Source organism: Plasmodium brasilianum, chromosome 11, assembly GCF_023973825.1.
Source record: "Plasmodium brasilianum strain Bolivian I chromosome 11, whole genome shotgun sequence".
NCBI lineage: Eukaryota > Apicomplexa > Aconoidasida > Haemosporida > Plasmodiidae > Plasmodium > Plasmodium brasilianum.
Window position 1 is genome coordinate 756906 of NC_090124.1, and position 19861 is coordinate 776766.

Consider the following 19861-nt stretch of genomic DNA (forward strand, 5'->3'; position numbering starts at 1 on the left):
ACTTTGCAAAAAGGTGCATACGTTTGTGCTTATATGCGTGTGTGTGGATGTACATGTATGAATAGCGCTATACCTATATTACATGTATTGCCTACGTTTATGCATCTGTATATATCTACGCCCACATAAATGTAATACGATATAGTAATAAAAAAACAAACCTGGTATTTTTATTTAAAAAAGCGCACTCAAGTGATTTTTAAATTCTTTTCAATATACATAGGAAAATAAATGTTTGCTGATGTATATAAAAACATATTAAAAAAAAAAATTAACTGATTGATGATGTTCTTTTTTGTGTAATTAAGACTAAAAAAAAAAAAAAAAAAAAAAAAAAAAAAAACAAAATAACTCAATGCAGTACTTTGATGGACATTAAGACTACTATTCGTTACATATGAAAAGCATGAAAAGCGGCTTCAAAAAAAGAAAAAAAAAAAAAAATACATCTACTTATATAATATATCTCTATACATATTTATTTATATGTGTACATAAATACACGCGTACATAGAGCAAAACTAAATAAACGCTGTCACAAATTTATAACCTTAAAAACACAAACTTAAAACAATTTTTCGAATGCTTTAAAAAATGTTAAGGTTTTCAAATTAAACAAAAGTGGAGGGGAAACATTCATAAATGCACTCTATCATAAAAAATACATGTGTATATATATGTATGCATATATATATGCATGTGTATAATTAAAATTTGGTTACGAGCACACAAATAAAAAAATAATAATAAGGATATAAAATTATGCATCAATCATATTTTTATAATTTGTAAAAATGGTAAGCAAATTAAATAAAAGGTGCACATTTTAGACATATGCTTTGTTAAAGTATACATTTATATATATTACAAAAATAAAAATATACCTTTGTAATAATGATATTTTTACGCAAACTTATTGAAAATACCATATTATACGATGTACACCAAAAAAAGAAAATACACACACAAATATACATATAATACACATAAATATACAGATGCACGTATATATACATATAAATATCTATATATATATATATAAAAGACCATTTTCTTCTCCCCTTTTTTGAAAAACATACTATTTTGCAAATTTCGAAACAATTTCGTAAAAACCTTTCTATTTTTTGCCAAAATGATACATAAATGTAATTCTTAAACCTACAGCGGCTATACATTATCCCTTTTTAAAATAAAAATTTCTCTCTCTTTTTTTTTTTTTTTTTTTTGTAGAATCCTTTCAATTTGGGTATCATTTATAGGTACACATATCAACATTCTCATAATAATCTTCACCATCAAAAATGGCTACCATTTTTTGCAAAATGACAAAAAAAAAAAAAAAAAATAGAAAGATGTATTATACATTCCGTATCTATATCTATATATTTTTTTCCCTTCGAAACATTAGCAGTATTGTGCATATGCCATTTATTTTAAGCCTTTTTTTTTAAATATCCAAAACGGGAAAAGCAAAAGAAAAAAAAAAAAAAAATTAAATTAAAAATAAATAACAAATAAGTAGCATATTAGTAACAAATAAATTACAAATAATAAATAAGTACCATATAATAAATAAATACAAAATGACAATTATGCAACGAATATCAAAGAATGCATAATGCGCACCAATAAATTACCTAATGATAAACTTCCACCCTGTCTTTCCCCTACATGTACACATTTTTTGAGTCATAGTCGTCGTAGGAGTTAAAATTGTCATCATAGTAACTTTCATTTTCATTATAACACAATTCATCATATTTCGTTTTACAAAAAATTTCCCAAGGCGTCCAATGAGGATACTCCGTTTCAATTTGTAGTTCTTTGTGGGCATCTCTACTCTCCCATGCTAATAATTTGGATAAACTAACTAAACATCCAAAGAATTTAGCAGCATATTTTTTATTTTTTTTAAAATCGGATAGAGTAAAATTTCCTTCATTTGATGGTTGAATAGCATCATTCATTTGACATAACCAATCTTCAAATTTGGGTTCCTCTAAATAATGGGATTTTAATCTTTCCATTTGTATATTAAAAAATACTTGAATTTCATGATCTCTTATTACACAGTCAGCATCTAAATCAATTAATTTAAACCAAAATTCTATAGATCTGTTAGTAGTCATATCTTCATAATTCATAATAAAATATATCCAGTCATTTAAGCACATATATTTTTGATTAGGTCCTGCTAATTTCATTGATATCCTTGACCATATTCTATTAACTATAAAATCATTTAATGAGTGATTGTCAAACCGATATAAATCATTGTCATCTATTAACATATCTTTACAACTACTAGTCTGACAGAAAGTACAATAGTACACATAAAAATGAGAATAACTAAAATACTGTCTTACATGCTGAACTTTTATTGTATCATCTAGACAACACCATATATGAGCTAAATCATGTTTTCTCAAATCATTTAAATATATTTTATTCGTATCATTTATATCTATATGATAGTATATTCTAACTATTACAGATTCTATATATCTTTCTAAAAACTCTGCATGTTCTAATAAAAACTGTAACGATTTATTCCTTCTTAATACTTCCCTTAGATATATATCAAAATCTTTGAATTCTAGGTAGTCTTTATTATTATCCCCTTTTATTGCATTAAAAAAATTTACAATAGAGCATTTTTTGTAAGGCACTTCTATATGCTCTTCTTTATGATTTGACGTTATATCTACTACATCTTCCATATCATCCAAAGATAATTCTTTTTTCCTACATTCATTTTCTCTTATACTACATAACGGAGGAGAACTATTCTCACCATGTATATCCTTTTTACTTTTATTAAATGAGCTACTATATCTATCATCATTGTAATAACTTGGATCCTTTGTTCCATCAATAAAACGATTACAGAAATATTTTCTTGTATCTTCATATGTTATAAAATCTTCATTTACTTTCTCAATTCGAGAAAACAAGGTATGACTCATATATCTACCTATCTTTAAAAAATTTACTACTATTAAATTTTCAAAGGATTCTAAATACATTTTATTATTACATACCATAAATATCTTTTTTAGTTTTATATCTGTGTCTTCATTTATTAACCTTCCAATTTTTACTGTCATCTTTGGTATTAAAATTTCTGCATGCGTCTTTGCACTTTTCAAATATATTTTATTATTTTCACCTAGTGCACCATTATTATTATTACTATCATTGCTATCCTTATTATCATTGCTATCCTTATTATTATTATTATTATCTTTGCTATCATTATTGTTATTACAGCCATTATTGTTATTATTATTATTATCATCATCATCATCATAATTATTATTATCATAATTATTATCAACATTTTTATCTTCATTAATATCTTCATTAATATCTTCATTATTATCATCATTATAATTACTACTACCATTATTATCATTATTACTAACATTATTATGTTTATAATTACTGTGTATATTATTATGCGCATTTTCATACACTCCTATCAGTGCGTCTCCCATCTCCTTGTTCTGGTTTAACATAAGCTGTCCTTGTTTATTTTTTTTTGGGGGTCCATCCTTATTCCTTTTACTTCCCTGTTTCTCAATTATATCATTTTTCATCCATCCACCGCTTACGTGAAGAAGGTCATCCTTACTTATCCTCTCTTCTACCTCCTTTTTCATATTTTTAGTTATTTCATCATTTAGTGTGTTAGTTTCCATATTAGAAAATATGTTGCTTCGGTTTTCACTTCCTCCATGTATTTCACTTTTTTCCTTTTCAACGTTGTACTTATTGTTATGCATAACAGGGTCAATACGAGAAATATCATTGCTGATAAAATCTGTGTCAATGTTATCCTTTTTAAAATTTTTCTTACTATCATCTGGTACAATATAATTATACATTACTGCAGTTATTTCATTCTTTTCTTTTTTTTTTTTTTTTTCCCTGTTATTAGTCAAATCGATGGATTTGTTACTATCATACGAATTAATCTCGTTGTTCTGTTTTTGCTTAAATGCATCATTAGTTCGTACATTTTCCACACTATGCCGATATTTCATGGTCATTGTATTTTTATTAGCACCTGAATTACAAGTAAAAGCAGAATCTGTGTTTATGCCACTCGATTCCCTTTCATTTAGTCTTTTCTTGATTATGTAATCTTTTTCATTACTTATACAGCTGTTTAAACGGTCATTTATTGGTTCGCTTAGTACATGCATATCCGGCTCCTCTTTGTTATTCGGTACAATATTTTTTTTGTTTAAATGATTTTGCTCCTTATGTTTATTTATCATTTCACAAAAATTAGAGGTATCCTTCACATCATTGTTATTATATGCTATTTTCATTTTACTACTTACTTTTCTTTGTCGTTGTTGATGTTGTTCTTGTTGAACATGTTTTTCTTGATCATGTTTTTCTTGTTCTTGTCTTTCTTGTTCTTGTCTTTCTTGTTCTTGTTTTTCTTGTTCTTGTCTTTCTTGTTCTTGTCTTTCTTGTTCTTGTCTTTCTTGTTTTTCTTGTTGGTACCTTTTCTGCTCTCTTTTTTCCCGTTTATGTGCTAGGAGATCATTTATTATATCGCTACCTTTTATACCCTCTCTGTCTATTATTTCTTCCTTATCAATTATTATGCTTTCTTTTCCTAATTCTCCCACTCTATCCACAGTAGTATGTACGACACTACTATCAGCAGACATAATGTTTTTAACAATACCATTACATGAATAGTAATTCTTTTCAGATTCTTTCTCTCCTTTCAAACTATTATATTCAATGTTTTTCTTTATATGATGAAATGGTGGTATTACATCCGTGTTAAAGGAATTTCCTGAATTACATTTAGCTTTGTGTAATTGATGATCTAACCAACTGTCTATCTCATTAGGATTTTCTTTTAATTTTATTTTTACATTTTGTATGAACAGCCAATTATCTTCATCCATTAAAAATTCTCTCATTATTTCCCCTTCTAAAAAAAAACGAGCAAACTTTTTTATTTCCTTCATTTCCCTCCTTTCAGAAAAAGGTGAAGAAAGCATTTTCAAATTCAAAGTCGGCTTATCATTATGTACAGGCGCCTTTGAAGAGCTTTTGCTTCCATTCATTTTTTCAGTAGCGGTGGATAGTAGTGCCTGTCAGTAGGACTAGTTAGTAGGACTAGTTAGTAGGACTAGTTAGTAGGACTAGTTAGTAGCACTTGTTAGTAGCACTTGTTAGTAGCACTTGTTAGTAGCACTTGTTAGTCCTGCTTGTCGCTGTACTATTCGCACTTCGCTACTCTCACGCAACCTTCAAATTCTTCTGCTTTAAGTTTTATGTTACAATTTTTTACATGTTACTTCTACGAGTGGACAATTGTGCCTTAATGAAATTTGAGAACAAATACATGCATGTGTGTACATATATCAGTAGGAATATATGTAGGCATATTATGTATGTACGAACATTAGTGTACATTTTTTATTTTTAAAATACGTTAAAAATTTCATACTTTTTCCCATGAAAAATAACGTTCTTTGTGCTTTAATTATTCTGTATGGAGAGCAATTTGCTTGAGTCAGAAAAAGTTATTCACTCCTTAATCTTCGCTTACCTTAACACAGGCATATACGTGTATGCATTTATATACATACATATATATATACATACATATATATACACATACATATATATACACATACATATATATACATACGTACATATCCACATACACATATGTAAATACATTTACGCGAACATTTGCATATACGAGCTAGTTCTTCGTTTAGTCCACAAAAATTATTATAGTATTAAACAAAAAAAAAAAAAAAAAAAAAAAAAAAGGACATTAAATTTATTCATTAGATCATTTCATTAAATTAATTCAATTTATTTGAAAATAGAGCAATTTAAAATGAGGGTCCACGAGGGGAGTTATATGTATAATTACACATTTTGTATATGTATTATATGTACATACATATATGGGAAAGAATGGAAAAGAAATGTTAAAAATATATAATTCGTTCATCCCTCTTCTATTTTTACTCTTACATTTGTACGGTTCAAATATGGCATGAAAGTGAATTTGCTGTGCTGAAACAAAAACTAAATTAAATTATGTTAAGCTAAATTATGTTAATTTATACTGAATTAAGTTAAATCAAATCAAATCAAATAAACACGTGCCGAGCATCCGTAGAGTATCCAAAAAATATATGAAGAAATCAAAAAATAGAAGTCTCAGGGTGCTTAGCAAAAAATTTGCAAACATAAATATATATACATGTATAAATAAAAATGTATGTTTATTTATTTATTTAATTATATATGTGTATAATTATGTACTTATATATGCTATACACATTTGTATGTGTGAATCGGCCCTTCTTAACAAATCATCTGTCCAGTAGAGTAATAAAATTTCACCATGAAAAAAAAGTAATCACATACGTAGTGTGTTAATATATCTATGCTTAGGTTATTATTAGTATTATTTAATCACTTTTTTTTTTTTTTTTTTTTTTTTTAAGTTTTTACATAATTATTATGAACATTGTTACTATTCTCCGCCTTCGTAAGAATAAACCGCCATTTTGTGAATATCCCTTATGAGTGATAAGATTATTATGAAAATCTGCTAATGTTTTAATTATAATATAAGAAACATATGTACACATTATTATTTATGCGTACGGTTAAATTTATAATAAGGGGGGAAATAAAATTGTGTTTGTAATTTAATTTATTTTTCTAATTGTTTGTATTGTTTGTATTTTTTGTACTGTTTGTACTGTTTGTACTATTTGTACTGTTTGTACTGTTTGTACTGTTTGTACGGTTTGTACTGTTTGTACGGTTTGTATGGTTTGTACGGTTTGAAATTTTTTTTTTTTCCTACGAACAAATTTGCGCTAACATTAACGTGTCTTGTATCTCTGTGATATGCATGAAATTAACTGATAAAAAAAAAAAAATAATACTACGTAATGCATCTAATACAATGTAGTACTACCAATACCATGTGGCACTACTAATACAACTTAATACTATATAGTAGTAAAATAAATATTTAATATTTCTCCTTACTTATAAAGATATTACTGAGATTTTTTTACATATGAATATTTTAGCAATTATTTTAAATGTAGCAAATTTTAGTTTTACTTGAACAAAGACATCCGAACCAAAACTCTTAAAAGGAAAAGAACTAATATTGGTTGTGCTAAAACGAATAAGAAGTAGCAAATAATTACATTGTAAGTAGCGATATTTTATGTAGTGATGCTATAAGTAGCTGAATTATAAGTAGTAGTATATTTATTTAAAAAAAAAAGGTAAATAGCTCCATTTTTGCTTACAGAAAATACTTTATCATAAAATGTTCAAGTGCTTAAAATAAATTGCCAATAATATATAGTTACATCCTTTTCTCATATAAGTTTAAAAAATTCGTATTTTCTTATTTTCCAAATTTCTTTAGACACCTTTTTCTTTTAAACAAAATTTGTATAGAAAAGTATATAATGAATACACACACAAATATATATATATATATATATAATATATACTACGATGTAGTGCTTTTATGTAGGGCTTTTTTTTCCTTTGCATCCTACTTCAAATTTCCTTAAAAAACAATTTTGCTTTAATTTTTTATACAAATTTATAAATGGAAAAAAATGCACGTATTGAAATGGTAATAAGGAGGGTAAACAAAAAATTATAACTTAAAAATATAATAATAATCAAATAAAAATATTTAATTAAAAAAAAAAAAAATGGAAAGAAAAAAAGTAAAGGAAAAAAAAAGAGAAATAGAAATAGAGATAGAAACGGTATCAGAAATGGAAGCAGTAGAAGAAATCGAAACAATAGTAGAAATAGAACAAGGAAAAAAAAAAAAAATTTAACAATAATCTTAATTTATTAATATACGTTTTTGAAGAAGATTGTATATTTTATTAAAATATTGGCGTGTACAATCTTTATACTCTTCTTAGGAATTCTCTAACAAAGTATTTAACGCAAGAGTCTCATTCCAATCTGCCTTGATCAAAGCATTCTATAAAATGAAAAATAAAACGTGAAAAATGTGGGATGCTCAACAAACAGGACCGTTTTTACGTATTATATTATATCGTAGTGCACTTTATTTATGATACTACACTGCATATATGGTACTACAATATATTATATCATATAATGTTATATATATGTGTATATATTTTTTTTTAAGGACCTTTGCTTGATCCTCCGTAAAGCCCATTTCTGTTATCTTTTTAATCTAAAAAAAGTAGATGTAAAATTAGGAACAATTAAAATATGGGTAAATAAAAATGAAAGGAAAAATAGGGGACATTTTAAAAGTATATTTTTCGTTTTCCTTTTGGTATATTACTATAACTTCTCTTGGTTCTAATTTTGGGCCAGTGGCAAATGTTTTAGTCCATACACTGAACAAAAGAAAGATACAAAAACAGTTGCATATATGTATATGTATATGTATATATATATATATATAAGATTATGTTAATAATAAAAAAAAGCGTACATTTTGTTATATATATATATGTGTAAATATGAATACATGTGCATATGTATATGCTCCTCTCAGTGTTATACGTATGTATTGAAACCTTGCTGTTTTTAAAAAAAGCGAATAATTCTCTTTGTACATTTTGGCTACTTCCGCATCTTGAGGATCATCTGAAGGGAAAATGTTGAATGTGCATAAATAATGTTACAAGTACTTAAGATATTCTACATACACAAATATATGTGTACAAATGTATACACATATACATACATATAAACCTTTATGAAGTAATTATACGCATGCGCTTGTTCATATTTGTCGTGTATATACCAGGTTGTGGATCTGATAACAGAGCTTGAATTGACAAAAGTGCTGTTCTAATTGTTAGTGCAGGGCTCCATTCATTTTTTAAAACGTCCAAACATATTGCACCTGTTTGACTGGAAATATTCGGATGCCATATTTTAGTGTTAAATTTTATCTAAAGAATATGGGGAAAGTTACATGCATTAGTTTTTATTCACACGTATTGTATTCTTAAATTTCCTTATAATGGAGCAAAAATTTTCAAGGTGTTAAATACACGGATATATATGCAAATATGTTTACGCAAAAAAAAGGTGTTAACAGGTCATCATATATATTACGCATGCATATATATATATAAACATATAGGTATAATATATGCGTATGAACATATTATAGATTTAGATGGCTCAAATAATTACTAACTTTAGGTGGATTGTATGGATAATCATTAGGTATAGTTATGTCCAAAATAAAATGACCGTCTTCATATGGTGTTCCCGCCGGTCCCTTTATAAAACCTACCCACTCGAAAATATTTGAATCTTTTATATGTGCATCTATCTCCTGCACATTTTCGTTTTCAATGTCTTTTAATTCCTGATTAAGTATAGTATACATTATTGTGTGTACTGCTACTGCGTACATTGATTTTTCATTTTTGTAAATGCATCAAAGGGTATATCACTTCATAAGCATATGGAATTGTACATGAACATGTACATATACACAAATACATAAATATATAAACACAAACCATACACCAATGTAAATTTTCACCTATAAGTATTAATGTAACATATTTTCCTAACATTCTTCTTTTTCTTTTCTTTACTTATGTTACATTATTGTATTTTATCTTTTTTGTTTTTCTTTTTTTTTATTACCTTTTGCAATCTCAATAACTCCTTCGAATTTCGCGATGTTGAATTCATCCTCCATATACATTAATAATGAACATATATATATATATTAATGATGTATATATACAAATATATGTATATATTATACATATATATACTACATGTGAATAAATAGAGCTCTCTGTATTTTCCTTAGGAAACAATGTTGGAAACTATTCATACAAATATTGACATTTATAAAAATATATTTATGTATACACACAAGGTAATAATAATAAATTCACTATAGTTTAATTTTATCCACTATTTTTTCCCAAAATTTATTTCAGATAAACATCGTAAATATTGTTTTAATGTGTACATAATAAATATATATATAAATATATTCATATATATATATATATATATCTTCCATAACAATAAAATCGGTAAATGAAAAAACTAAAAAAAAATTATGTGAAAAATAAATCAAAAAAGGAAAATAAATTTTATGCATATATATGCAGCAACTTGTATTGAGAATAAAAAGGAAAAATGGAAAGATGAAATTTGTCAAGGGGAAAGAGGAAAAGGAAAATAGAAAAACAAAAATGGAAAAACGATAAAGGAAAAACGAAAAAAAGAAAAGTCATAAATGGAGGACGCAAAATGAAAAACGAAACAGTAAAAAACGAAAAAAATAAAAAACGAAAAAAATAAAAAAGTAATAAACAAGAAATAAACAAAAGATAAAAAATGAACAAATCAGAAAACTAAGCAATTAAAAAGTTAAAATATAGCAAACCCGTTTTAACAAAACATACGTATTTCTAGAAAATGTGCGTTTTTGAACTTAAATTTTTAATGTAACCATTTTTATATTTTCACATATGTGTGTTTATCCTATCATTTTTTATAAAACCAATATTTATATATATAATTAAGTGGGAAAAATAAAATATGGCCGAGTTGCAAATTTTACTATAAAAAGAAAGAATGAAGTTGAAGTTGCAAATTAAAACAAAAATATTGCATTGTGTGCGCCTTTAATACATAGGGAAATTACTGCATATCTGTACATATATAATTATAACCTACACCAAGTTACACGCAAACATACAAGAAGAAAATTAATAAATGAATGGAAAATCCTGTGTATTTAATACATAACTACGATTAAAAAAAAAAACGAATAAATAAATAAAATAAAATAAAATAAAACAAAACAAAATAAAGTAAAACAAAATAAAGTAAAACAAAGTGAGGTAAAACAAAATAAAGTAAAAAAAATTAAAGTAAAACAAATTAAATTAAAATGAAATAATAGTGCTAATAAAAAATAAAATTAATACACGTGAAGCGATATTTAAGTATGTCCTATTTATATTATCCAATTATTATATCACTGCTTCAACATGTTTTAATTAACTGTCGTTCGCGAATTGTTGAAGCCGCCATTTTTCAATAGACTTTTACACATGTTTATATGTAAGTCCGTATATCTATGCGTGTATATGTATCTGCGTATGTATTTGTGTATATGTACTAAAATATATGCATATGTTTCTTTTAATAGAGTTTTTCTATATCAGTTATGTACCATTTTTACGTATTATATCTCTCATATATGTTAAGTATTACCCTTGTTCGAAATGGTGTTTATAAAACGAAAATGCTCTACATAATATAAATTATTATATATATGCATATAAATTTAACTTCCGAATCATACCTTTTACTTATATACAATACAAGTAATTAAAAAGGACATATATCTGTCTGAATTTTTCATTTTCCTTACGGATGTTTACTACTTCAAAGGGCAACCACGTTATATCTGTTGTTTCAGCTAATAAAAAATTTGTAATTTTCACTCATAAATGGGCATACATATAAACATACGTACTACATACATTCCTCGTACATACTATATGCATAGACATTCTGTTATTCATTTGCAAAGTTTGTGTGTATACGTTAAGACCGAAGTGCTCAATCGGAAATTATTCCCATTTTGAGCAGTTTACTGAAAATAGCTGAACAGAAGGACAATAAATAACTCTACATTCTTATTTGATATAATGTGTAAAAGCATATTAAAGTTTAAAATTTTAAGAAGTTACGCGAAAAATAATTCCTCGAGCTTTTTTTTTATTCAAATGGTTAAAGGAAATGTAGTGAGATAAAACAAAATAATGTAAAATTTACGCAAAAAAAAGAATATATTACGTAAAATTTACTTCTACATTCTTAGTCTTATAAAAAAAAAGCTCAAGTAACAAATGTAATAATAATGTCAACGTGCCTTACCAAGGTAAAATAAGATAGCTTACGATTAATTCCCCTGATGACGAACAACATCCATTTTTTTTTGTTTTTTTGTTTGATTATTATTTTATTTGATACTTTTTTTGAACCGTAAAATGTTGGTTAGCGGTGGGCATATTTTTTTAAGCTCTTAAAATCATAGCAAAGATAAAGATATAATTTTATATTGCAACCCTTGATTTTACATGATTTAAATAAAAAAATGTTTTTACCTTAAAACAGTAAGTTTTACATTGAGAAAAATTAATTTTATATTTTTATAAAATAGTCATTTTAAGATGCACTACAATGGGATTGTTCTGAATTTATGTAAATGAAAATAGTGTAAAATTGTTAAATGAGTTGTTTCAAAAGTAATCTCTGCGCATATTTGTATGTACTTATAAGTTTAAAATTAAACAAACTCTGTACGGGTATATATATGTAACTGTTTTCTTTACCTTATTTTGCTAATGCAGCTATTATCACAAATATATATATATAATATATATATATATATATACACATGTATTTCTTTTCTTTTTTTTTTTTAAAGGTATTATATATGTACAAAATGTCGTATTCAGGAAGGGAAAGAATTATTGTATAAATGGAGTATGCACAATGATGATTTTTTTTTTTTCTTTTGCAAGTAGAACATTACGCTGTTTCTTTAGATAAACATATTTTTTATATTATATATATTAATATATTTATATATATATATATATATATATGTATATATATATATTTTTTTTTTTTAAGAAAAATATTTTTCTTGAAAAATATATATAAGCAACCTCTATAATAATTAATTATTTAATATAATTTGTGACATTATGAAAATTCCCAATTATTTCAACAAAATTTAATGATATATTATATTTATATTTTTATAAATAAATATATCACCCGCGTATGATAGGCATAATATTTCATACATATTACTCAAATAAATATATACGTATATAAATATACGCCCACTTTTGTGTTCCTATAAAGCCCTTATGCTCCATAAAGAACAAAGATCAACAATAAGAAAAAGATAAATGCGCACAATTGTAAAAGAAAGGAATATATAATGGGTGATTATTTAAAAACTGGAACAATAAATTATGATTTAGAAATATTAAAAAAAAAACCTGAAAAGAAATTATCATTTGACAAGCAAAATTTATATCTACAAGGATATGGTAGACAATGGGGTGAAAAATTAGTATACAGTGTTGGATTAGCATATGGCTCAGGTATACAAATAATACATATATAAAAAAAAAAAAAAAAAAATTATTTAATTTTAAATGTTTGCGTAAATGTGAAGAAAAATTAATAAACATTAATAAATTTGCTTCTCTACGATATGTATATAAAAACCTTGATGTATGAGAAGTGCGCTCTGATATAACTGCACCAAATTTGTAAATATGCAGAATGCCACTTTATATAGAATAAAAATACATCATTAAAAATGGCGTAAAAATGACGTAAAAATGATGTAAAAATGACGTAAATATGGCGTAAAAATGGCGCAAAAATGACGTAAAAATGGCGCAAAAATGACGTAGAAATGACACAAGTGTCACAAATATGGCATAAAAATAAAATTAATTATAGCGTGATAACAGCATATGAATATAAAAAACACACATATACATTTGTAACTTCTTACCTTTTGCAGGACTATTGTTAGGGGGATGTTGCGGCTTAATTAGTGGAATTATGAAAGGCGGAAAAACAAAAAAGCTATTTTTAAATTCAGTTCTTAATTCTACGTCTGTTATGGGTCCAAGTGTTGCAAATCAAATGGCGTCATTGACAATGATTTTTTATGCCTTAAATAATATGGTAAAGTTATTTACAAAAAACGACGAAATTTACAATTCTTCCATATCAGGTTTTTTAGCTGGGTGTATATATAAAAGCTCCTCAAACTACAGAATTTTAGGAAGTTACTCTATACTGTCGTCTGCTGTTTTTTCCTTCATAGATTATAGCTTTAAAAAGGGCTATGTATAGTTAGTCCTTTTTATTTTATTACCTTTTTACGTCATTATTTTCTTACGTTATTATTTTCTTACGTCATTATTTTCTTACGTTATTATTTTCTTACGCTATTATTTTCTTACGCTATTATTTTCTTACGCCATTATTTTCTTACGCCATTTTCTTTTTCTTCATTGTTTTTTATTTCATTGTTTTTTATTTTATTTTTTAAATAATCTCTTTTTTTACCACTTGACATCATTATCTTTCAAAAGGCACAGAAAAGAATTTTTTTTTAAATTGCGAAATTGTTACCCTGATGCACACACTTTTTTTTACCTTATCCTTCATATGTACAATTTACCTTTTCGCATTTTTTTTTTTTTTTTTTCTTTTTGAATTAAATTTTTTTACCTTTAATTATTATTTAAAATGTATATAGTTAAATATTAACATTAAAAGTAAATATTACAGTTTGACGTCTTTACGATTATGCCTTCAAAAAAAAATGCTCACTATATTTTCGTATATTCCTTCTTTACACAGGGTAAAATAGAGGGAGTATTTTAACATATATTCATACAATATATAATTATACCTTTCAAATTCCATGTAAACTGTTTTTTTTTTTCTTTTCTTTCTTTTTTTCATTTATTTACTTATTTATTCATATACCTGTTTATTTCTTTTATTGTCTATACAACTTTTTTGTAATATTAAAAAAAAAAAAAAAAAAAATTTAAATATCAAAGAAAATAATTTTTTTTTTTTATATTTTAAGATGAACAATTCATCTGATAAAGGGGGAACATTTTTTGCAGTGTTCTTTGCAACGATTCTTTGTGACAAATGTATAACGACTAAACTGTGAATTAGCGTTATACTAGACTTTTACCTTTGCCTTTTTCTTTTTCTTTTGCATTTTTTTTTTTTTTTTGTTGTAGGTACTTCAACTAAAAAAAAAAAAAAAAAAAAAAAATGAAGCAAATCATTTAAAATAAATTTTCGGGAACACTGCGAAAATTTCTGTAAAAAAAGGATATTTTTTTTTGGTACTATAATTGACAATATATGTAAACTATATGCAAACAGTTGTTTTTATATACTTAAGTTTTCTTTTTGCTTATCTTTTTCCATTTTTTTTTGCTTTTCTTTTTCTTTTTCTTTTTCTTTTTCCTTTTCTTTATCTATTTCTTTTTCCTTTTTTTTTCCTTTTCTTTATCTATTTCTTTTTCCTTTTTTTTCCTTTTCCTATTTATTTTCTTTTTCTATATCTTTTCATTTTTCTTTACCTTTCCTCTTTCTTTTTTTTATTTTTGTAACGCATTACAAAAAAATACACATTTAAATTTTGAAAATTAAACTTCTTACGGGCAATAGCAAAAAAAAAAAAAGGGAAAATACGAATTATGCAATTTACAAAGCGTATTATTTTTTTTCATCGTCTTTTTTGTAAAGAAAAAAAAAGATCAATTTTTTTTTTTTTTTTTCACATTACAATTTTGTAATACTTCTGCATTTTGCTACACCTGGCCATTATATTATTTTGTTACGTCATGGCACTGTTGTTTCAGTGTTTGATTTCATCAGTGCTTTCTAATTATAATTATTATTATAATTACGATTATTAATATAATTACGTTATTAGTATAATTACGTTATTAGTATAATTACGTTATTAGTATAATTACGTTATTAGTATAATTACGTTATTAGTATAATTACTGTTATTAGTATAATTACGATTATTATTATAATTACGATTATTACTATAATTACGATTATTACTATAATTACGATTATTACTATAATTGCAATTATTATTATTACGATTATTATTAGAGTTATTATTATTATAATTACGATTATTATTATTATTATTATTATTAATTTGAAATATTTAGGTTACATTATTACATATTTAATATATTTTTTCTTTTTTTTCTTTTCCTTCTTTCTTTTTGAATTTTTTTTTATATTTATTTCTTTTTTTTATTCATGGATTTATTTCGTTTTATCTCATTTTTTGTACATAGTACATCATTAAACGCATCACGTGTGTAAAATGCATTGTACCTGATGAACATGTTTTACATGTACATATTTTGTGTACACATTTTACACTAACAGTTTATATTCCTCAAAATTTACACGCCGCAGAATTTGCACTCCACAAAATTTATACTCCCCATAATTTAAACCCCACATACTTTATACTCCATACATTTTAAACGTGTTGCATCTCTGAAGGTCTACGCTTTTCACAATCCCTCTTTACGTTACTTTAGCGTTTGTACTTTAGCGTTTGTACTTGTGTGTGTGTGTGTGTGTGTGTGTGTTAATGTACAACTGGGTAATATGCCAGACAACCGAAATAGGGAAAGGATATTTCCAAAGAAAGGTGAAGTTGACGAGTACAAAGGATCATACTCAAAGATTTTAAACTCAGGTGGTAATGGTATAACATACCTTAATTCATCATTCAATGGAGAAAGAAGTCAAGGGAAGGATGATAAAATTAACAATAATTATAATAGTTGGAAAAATAACCTGAGAAATGAACTAAGTAAAGTAAACAGTTTGATAGCAGATGACCCGAATATACAAGAAAAAAAAAAAATATTTTTTGAAGTGTATAAAAAATATTATTTTATAGAAATGACTGAATATCATAAAAGCCGAGAAAATTGCACGAATAATTTTTTAAATTTCCTTGAACGAATAATTGAAAAAATGTTTGAAGCAATAAAACATGGCACTTATAATATTAATAACTTGAATAGATTTTTTAGAGAATTTTTAAAAAATGATACAGAGTATTATAGAAGTGTTTCCGTAGGTAATCCAAGGATAAATAATTTGACACAAAGTTTTTTAAATATTTCTAACGAAGAACAACAAACAAAGAATAGTCAACTTACAGGTATCAATAAGGAGAACGTATTTTTAGGGGCTGATGGAAAAACAAGAAATTCCAGAGATGCTTCATATAATGCAAATAATGGCAACATTAACAATTATGATAAGAATTCCTCCAGTTGTAATGTCAGAGAAGTATACAGTAATGGTACTCATAGTATTAATATGAAAGAGGGGCAGACTAGCCCCTCCTCAGCTTATAAAACGATCCAAAAGGAGCACGAGAAAGATAAGTGGAAGAAAAAAAATAGAGAACACAGCAGAACTGGTGTTGCAAAGAATGATAACAATGTTAATAACACAATCAACAACATAAATAGTATCAACAGTAGCAGAAGAAGCAGCAGCGACCAAAATAGAAACGCCAACTCAGAGGTGAATATGGATACTGCTAATTCTGCGGATAGTGTATACTTTCTAAAAAAGAATATCTCTAGAAAATCGTCAAATAAAATACAAGAAATTGCCGATAGCGTTATTAACGTGAACGGAAACCAATGCAACTTAAATCATAGGATTATTGATGACTGGGTTCAGTACGGATTCATGAATTATACAAAAATAATGAACAGCATGAAAGTAAGTTGTGATATCATAGACAACAAAATATGTCAAAAGATGCTAAATATTCTAAAAGATAGCTATATGAAAGAACAAGAAAATTTAATGGAAGGGCTTAAAAGAAGAAAAAGTGATTTCTTAAAACAGTTAGATGTGTGCAAAAATTATTGGAGGTATTTTGAAAATAGCTATTCTAATTCAGAAATAGTTCGATCAGATGGAATAAAAGATTCCAAAAAAATAAAGTGTTCATGGTTATGTCAAAGAAAATATTTAAAAAATGTAAAAGATTTATTAAAAATACAAAATGAATATTTAGATATTATATATACAAGTGTTAAAATATTTTTCCAATTAACAGAATGGAAAAAAAATACTGTTCGTGATATATTATGTTCATATATACTCATATATAAAAGCTTCTTAAATTTTTATTTAAGTAATATGAATATATTATATGACTCCATTCTACAAGAAAAGAATATTGAAATATCTCAGTTTGACAATTTAAACTCAGTCACAATGATGGATGATGATGATTTGATAAAACATATAACTCCTTTTCAATATGATGAAAACTGTATTTCTATACCTAAATTAAATAATGCATTAAATATTATCAACAATGCCATCATTTTTTATAACAGTGAAATTAATATAAAATCTTTACTTTGTATATTTAGCTCAAATATTAAAGGTTATCTAACTAGTGTAGGCATTTTTAATAAATCACTCGATGGTGTTATTGTAATTACTTGGGATAAATTTATTCATTTTTTTTCAAATGCTGAAGATGCATCACCGCAGTGGTCATACTACATTGAAGACATAGATTTTAAAATTGTTAGAAGCACAAATGAGCAAAAAAAGATTTTTAGCGATACCGAAAAAAAAGAGGACTTCGATGAGCGGGGCAACGTGGACAATTCTGTGAAGGGTGTGCATGAGGAGACCAAGGGCATGCACGATTCGAATGGTAACAACAGCAGCGGCAACCACGGTAATAATGACAACAACGACAAAAACGAAAATAACGACAATAACGAAAATAACGACAATAACGAAAATAACGAAAATAACGAAAATAACGACTATAACGACAATAACGACAATAACGAAAATAACGACAATAACGAAAATAACGAAAATAACGAAAATAACGAAAATAACGACAATAACGAAAATGGTAATAATAATTGCAAAAGTAACAGTAACAGCGGGAAGAATGTTTCTGGCCCTATGAGGGGCGACGCAGAAGACATCGCCGTTCACGGCTTGAGGACGAGATTTTCGGATGAGTGCTCCACTGCTCATTCCATTAGTAATGATGCAGATGATGTAGAAATTCAAATGAAAGAAAAGAGAAAAACATTGCTTATTAGTGGATGGTCATTCACCTTCAAATGTGCTACATGCCACTTAACTAATGTCTGTTATGAATTGCTAAGTAATCATTTAAACTCTCCATATTTTGAAGATGCTAATTCTTTTTCCAATTTTACGAATATTATTTCTAGGGGACAAATTAAGAATGATTTATTATTTACTAATGAAATGGCTAGTTTCTATAATAGAGGATTGGAGGAAATAGACCTTAACAAAACTGATATATCTGATTACAAAATGGATCTTCCAGCAAATGATAACCAACATGCAACTAACAGTAAGATCCTGTTAGACAAAGAAGACGAAGAAGAGGATAAGGAAAACTTAAAAATGAAAAACTCACAACAAGAGATTTTCTTGAGCAATTTTAATAAAAAAAAGGCAGTATTAATGGAAAATATGATGAAGGGGAATAAACAGAAAAATGTCAAAAGGGAAGAGGTAGAGGAGGAAGACAATGAAATAACTGAGGAGAAAGATAAAGATGAGAAGAAAAAGGATTATGAGAAGAATGAGGAGCTTGAGGAAGAAAACAGCATCTACGACAATTACATAGATAATAACAATAATAACTACATAGATAGTAACGACGACTACATTGACAGGAATGACGACAATTACATAGACGGGAACAACACTTATATAGATAGTAGCAACGAAAATGATATAGGCTATAGCAGTGACAACTACATAAGCAATAACAACTACATGGATAATAGTAACAACAAGGACGAAAGTGAATATGAAAGAGAAAGCGAGGAGGAGTCCATTAGAAACAATAAAAAAAAAAATACACGTAGGGGGAAAACTAAAAATAGAGCAAATTCTGGCAAAGCAAAAACAGGTAAAAAGTGAGGTCCGCCATAGATAGAGAAGAATGGGGAGGAAAAAAAAAAAAATTTTAAGCAAAACAAAATAAGTTAAAATAAAACTATACAAAACAGAATAAAATAAAATTTAAGCAAATCCCACGAGTCATGCACTATATACGTACGGATCAAAGGAAAGCGATATTTGGTCCATAGAACATAGTTATTGGAAGGAAATT

The 19861-nt window shown here is 26.3% G+C and overlaps 4 protein-coding genes across 4 annotated transcripts; 2 read left to right on the forward strand and 2 right to left on the reverse strand.

Annotated features, from left to right (window-relative positions):
- Positions 1-1667: 1667 nt before the first annotated feature.
- Positions 1668-5096, reverse strand: MKS88_003629 (phosphatase 2A regulatory subunit-related protein; the record flags this gene model as incomplete). Its single annotated transcript, XM_067216737.1, has 1 exon — positions 1668-5096. One exon carries the CDS (start codon positions 5094-5096, stop codon positions 1668-1670), a length of 3429 nt encoding a protein of 1142 aa, XP_067072441.1.
- A 2873-nt stretch (positions 5097-7969) lies between these two features.
- On the reverse strand, positions 7970-9750 carry MKS88_003630 (ubiquitin-conjugating enzyme E2; the record flags this gene model as incomplete). The annotated part of the gene is made up of 7 exons (XM_067216738.1): positions 7970-8035; positions 8213-8257; positions 8372-8426; positions 8610-8679; positions 8840-8990; positions 9242-9415; positions 9703-9750. 7 exons carry the CDS (start codon positions 9748-9750, stop codon positions 7970-7972), a joined length of 609 nt encoding a protein of 202 aa, XP_067072442.1.
- A 3295-nt stretch (positions 9751-13045) lies between these two features.
- On the forward strand, positions 13046-13980 carry MKS88_003631 (mitochondrial import inner membrane translocase subunit TIM23; the record flags this gene model as incomplete). The annotated part of the gene is made up of 2 exons (XM_067216739.1): positions 13046-13211; positions 13643-13980. The coding sequence occupies 2 exons, from the start codon at positions 13046-13048 to the stop codon at positions 13978-13980; spliced, it is 504 nt and encodes a 167-aa protein (XP_067072443.1).
- A 2325-nt stretch (positions 13981-16305) lies between these two features.
- Positions 16306-19668, forward strand: MKS88_003632 (uncharacterized protein; the record flags this gene model as incomplete). The annotated part of the gene is made up of 1 exon (XM_067216740.1): positions 16306-19668. The coding sequence occupies one exon, from the start codon at positions 16306-16308 to the stop codon at positions 19666-19668; it is 3363 nt and encodes a 1120-aa protein (XP_067072444.1).
- Positions 19669-19861: the final 193 nt, after the last annotated feature.